The sequence below is a fragment of the Suncus etruscus genome, chromosome 18 (assembly GCF_024139225.1).
Source record: "Suncus etruscus isolate mSunEtr1 chromosome 18, mSunEtr1.pri.cur, whole genome shotgun sequence".
Taxonomy (NCBI): Eukaryota; Metazoa; Chordata; class Mammalia; order Eulipotyphla; family Soricidae; genus Suncus; species Suncus etruscus.
Genome location: NC_064865.1, coordinates 35,644,510 through 35,648,265, shown reverse-complemented (window position 1 = coordinate 35,648,265; position 3,756 = coordinate 35,644,510). Strand labels below are relative to the sequence as shown.

General features: G+C 35.7%; 1 protein-coding gene across 1 annotated transcript; it reads left to right on the top strand.

Annotated features, from left to right (window-relative positions):
- Nucleotides 1-1,208: 1,208 nt before the first annotated feature.
- On the top strand, nt 1,209-2,062 carry LOC125995795 (3'-5' exoribonuclease 1-like; the record flags this gene model as incomplete). The annotated part of the gene is given in 1 exon segment (XM_049764781.1): nt 1,209-2,062. A coding segment is annotated over 1 exon segment (648 nt), but the record flags the coding sequence as incomplete, so codon positions are not given.
- Nucleotides 2,063-3,756: the final 1,694 nt, after the last annotated feature.

Below are 3,756 nucleotides of genomic sequence, written 5' to 3'. Positions count from 1 at the left end.
GACCTCTGCACTCACATGTTTATCACAACACATTTATAATAGCCAATATCTGGAATCCAAAGAATATATGAGTAGATTTTAAAAAACCTGGTATATCTACACAATGGAATACTATGCAGTTGTTAGGAGAAATGAGAACATGAAATTTTCTGATACATGGATAGATTTGGTGAGTATTAGACTGATTAAAATGACTCAGAGGGAGGATAATCTTTCTCTGATAGAATAATCTCACTTATTATATAATAATATCTAGAGACAATGAGATGAGGGCCAGGATGACTATTCCATGGTAAGAAGCTTGCCACAAAGAGCCATAAACACAGGTAAGGTAGATAAGTGGCACTATGACAGTGATAGTTGTAACTGATTCTCTATACAAACTGGGTGCTGAAAAAAAATAAAATGATATGCATGATACCCCCTTTATTAACTAATTCAAAAAGAAGAAAAAAGGAATACAGAGAGGAGTAAAATGCCTGCCCCAGGGGCTGACAAAGGATTCTGGGGACATTGATGATGGAAAATGTACACTGGTGGGTGGTGCTGTATATTATATGACTGAATCTCAGTCATGAACAATTTTGTGACCACAGTGTTTAAATAAACCACAGTGTTAAAAATAAATAAATAAAAATCTGGCTGACGGGGATATTCTTGGTATAAGCTTATTTCTCTCAGTTTTTTTCACTATATCACAGACCTTGGAGCCTGGAAGACTGTTTGTGATAAGTCTATTGTAAATCTTAAGAATGATGATTTGCATGTTATTTCCTTTCTGAATCTTGCTGCTTTCAGTATTATATCTCTATGGCTTTCATTATTGTGACTAGTATGTGCCTTTGGGTCTCTGTTAACTGATATTTTTTGCATGTTTAGTATGTGCATGCATGCACTTTTCCTGGAACTTTTCAGCAATTATATCTTTGACTTTTGCTTCTTCATAGGGGTTTTTATCTATGGTTTTAAGATTTCTGCTTACAACTCCTGTTATTGCTCACCTTTCTGTTCACTAATTCTGTCCTCATCAGCTGTTATTCTGCTGGTGAAATCTTCCAGTAAATTTTTCACTTCTTCTACCAAGTTTTAGGCCTGTCACTTATATTTAAAGTTTTCTGTTTCTACTTTCATATTCCTTTGAGTCTTATTGCTTGTCCATTTTATGATTTCTTTAAGTTACTTGAACATCTTCAAAATTTCCTCTCTATTTTGAAGCCACTTGTGAAGAGGGCAACCTGCCTAAATTCATACATAAAATTATTGAATTTCCTGTCGTTTTACTGAATACCCATACCTTAGAGATTAAAGACACTTTTCAACGATATGTGAGGCCAGAGATGAACACACAACTTTCAGATTTCTGCATCAATCTAACTGGAATTACTCAGAATCAGGTGGACAAAGCTGATACTTTCCCTCAAGTACTAAAAAAAGTTATTGACTGTATGAAATTGAAGGAATTGGGAACAAAGTATAAATATTGCATCTTAACGGATGGTTCATGGGATATGAGTAAGTTCCTGAATATTCAGTGCCAGCTAAGCAGGCTCAAATATCCACCTTTTGCTAAAAAATAGATCAATATTCTGAAGTCATATGGAAACTTTTATAAGGTCCCTAGAAGTCAAACAAAATTGACAATAATACTTGAGAAACTGGAAATGGATTATGATGGGCAACTCCACTGTGGCCTCGATGACTCTAAGAACATTGCTCGAATAGCAGTTCGAATGCTCCAGGCTGGCTGTGAGCTTCGAATGAATGAGAAAATCCATGCGGGACAGCTAATGAGTGTGACTTCCTCATATCCCATAGAGGGCACTCCAGCTCCACAAATGCCCTATTCTATAAAATAACAGCAGTTTTGTCCCTGGATTGTTCACAAAGAAGTTGCAAACGCCTATTTATGGAAGTTGTTCAGCAATGCAGAATGTCAGCAGCACCTTCCACATCTAAATTTTAACTATGGTTGTAGTTATACCTGTGAGGGGGTGCAGACTCTGTGGTGAGGGCATAATTCTTTGTCACCAACACTTTTGATATGAGCAGTGTTAGTTACCCAATAACACTTCCTGCTTCTAATTGAATTTTAAGATGTCTGAGGTCCTGTGGTTTTTAAATGAAAGGTTTTATTGGCTTTCCCCTTGACTGTTATCTCATTGATTTTTTTATAATGTGTGATTAGTTCTCCATTTATGTAATTTGATCAAATCTTTTCTAAAATACAGAAACAGTTGTTAGGGGTGGCATTTTTGGATTTCAAGACTATCCTATGATTTTTGAGGTTTGTCCGAGGTTTAACTGGTAATTTTTTATAAAGTACTTGATTCAAAGTGTTCACATTTATTTTCAATACCTAATTGGAAGACATGTGAGATGTAGGACCTGATTCAACTCAGTTATTGATGAGAATTAATGAAAACTCAGAAGAAAGTACCATTTAAAGGAATCAAAGGGCTATACTTCACAATTCATATTATACAGATAAATTAATGATAAGGAACTGACTGCTTGGTGTTTTGGTTTCCTTTCCTGAGTCCTTATCCTAAGGAATCATGCTTTGAAATAGACTTAAGAATCACAACTTAATTTTACATTTGTATCCAATATTCTGAATTAAGGTAATAAAATCAAATAATACTTTCTACCAAATCTTTTTTTGTTTTTTATAATTATCTTTATTTAAACACCGTGATTACAAACATGATTATAGTTGTATGATTACAGTCATGTAAAGAACACCCCCCTTCACCAGTGCAACATTTCCCAGATCTTCCTCCTCCCCACTCCCCTACACCTCTACTCAAGACAGGCTTTCTACTTCCCTCGTTCATTCACATTGTTATGATAGTTTTCAGTGTAGTCATCTCTCCAATTGCACTCATCACTCTATGTGATGAGCTTCATGTCATGAGCTGCACCTACCAGCCCACATCTCTCTTGTCTCTGAGATACTGTTAAAAATGTCTTTCATTTTTCTTAAAGCCCATAGATGAGTGAAACCATTCTGCGTCTTTCTCTCTCCCTCTGACTTACTTCACTCAGCATAATAGATTCCATGTACATCCATGTATAGGAAAATTTCATGACTTCATCTCTTGACGGCTGCATAGTATTCCATTGTGTATATGTACCACAGTTTCTTTAGCCACTCATCTGTTGAAGGGCATCTTGGTTGTTTCCAGAGTCTGGCTATTGTAAATAGCGCTGCAATGAATATAGGAGTAAGGAAGGGGTTTTTGTATTGTATTTTTGTGTTCCTCGGGTATATTCCTATGAGTGGTATAGCTGGATCGTATGGAAGCTCAATTTCCAGTTTGTGAAGGAATCTCCATATCGCTTTCCATAAAGGTTGTACTAGACGGCATTCCCACCAGCAGTGAATAAGAGTTCCTTTCTCTCCACATCCCCGCCAGCACTGCTTGTTTTCCTTTTTTGTGATGTGTGCCAATCTCGGTGGCATGAGGTGGTACCTCATAGTAGTTTTGCAAATCTTAAGGTTTTTATACTAAAAACTAATTTTACATAGTACATGTACAATCATACATTGAGTAGCTAATTCCTAACTACTTCTGAAAACAAAAGTTGTGATTACAGATGTAAAGCTCTTCATATTTGAAAGATAAAAATACCTATTTCAGAATTAAATTACTCCACAAAGGGTTATGGAACATTTAAAAAAATTTTCTCTCTAAAGTAATTTTTCAGAGATGATATATTGGTGGCTGATATTAGCTATAAGTTCAGAACTACCAT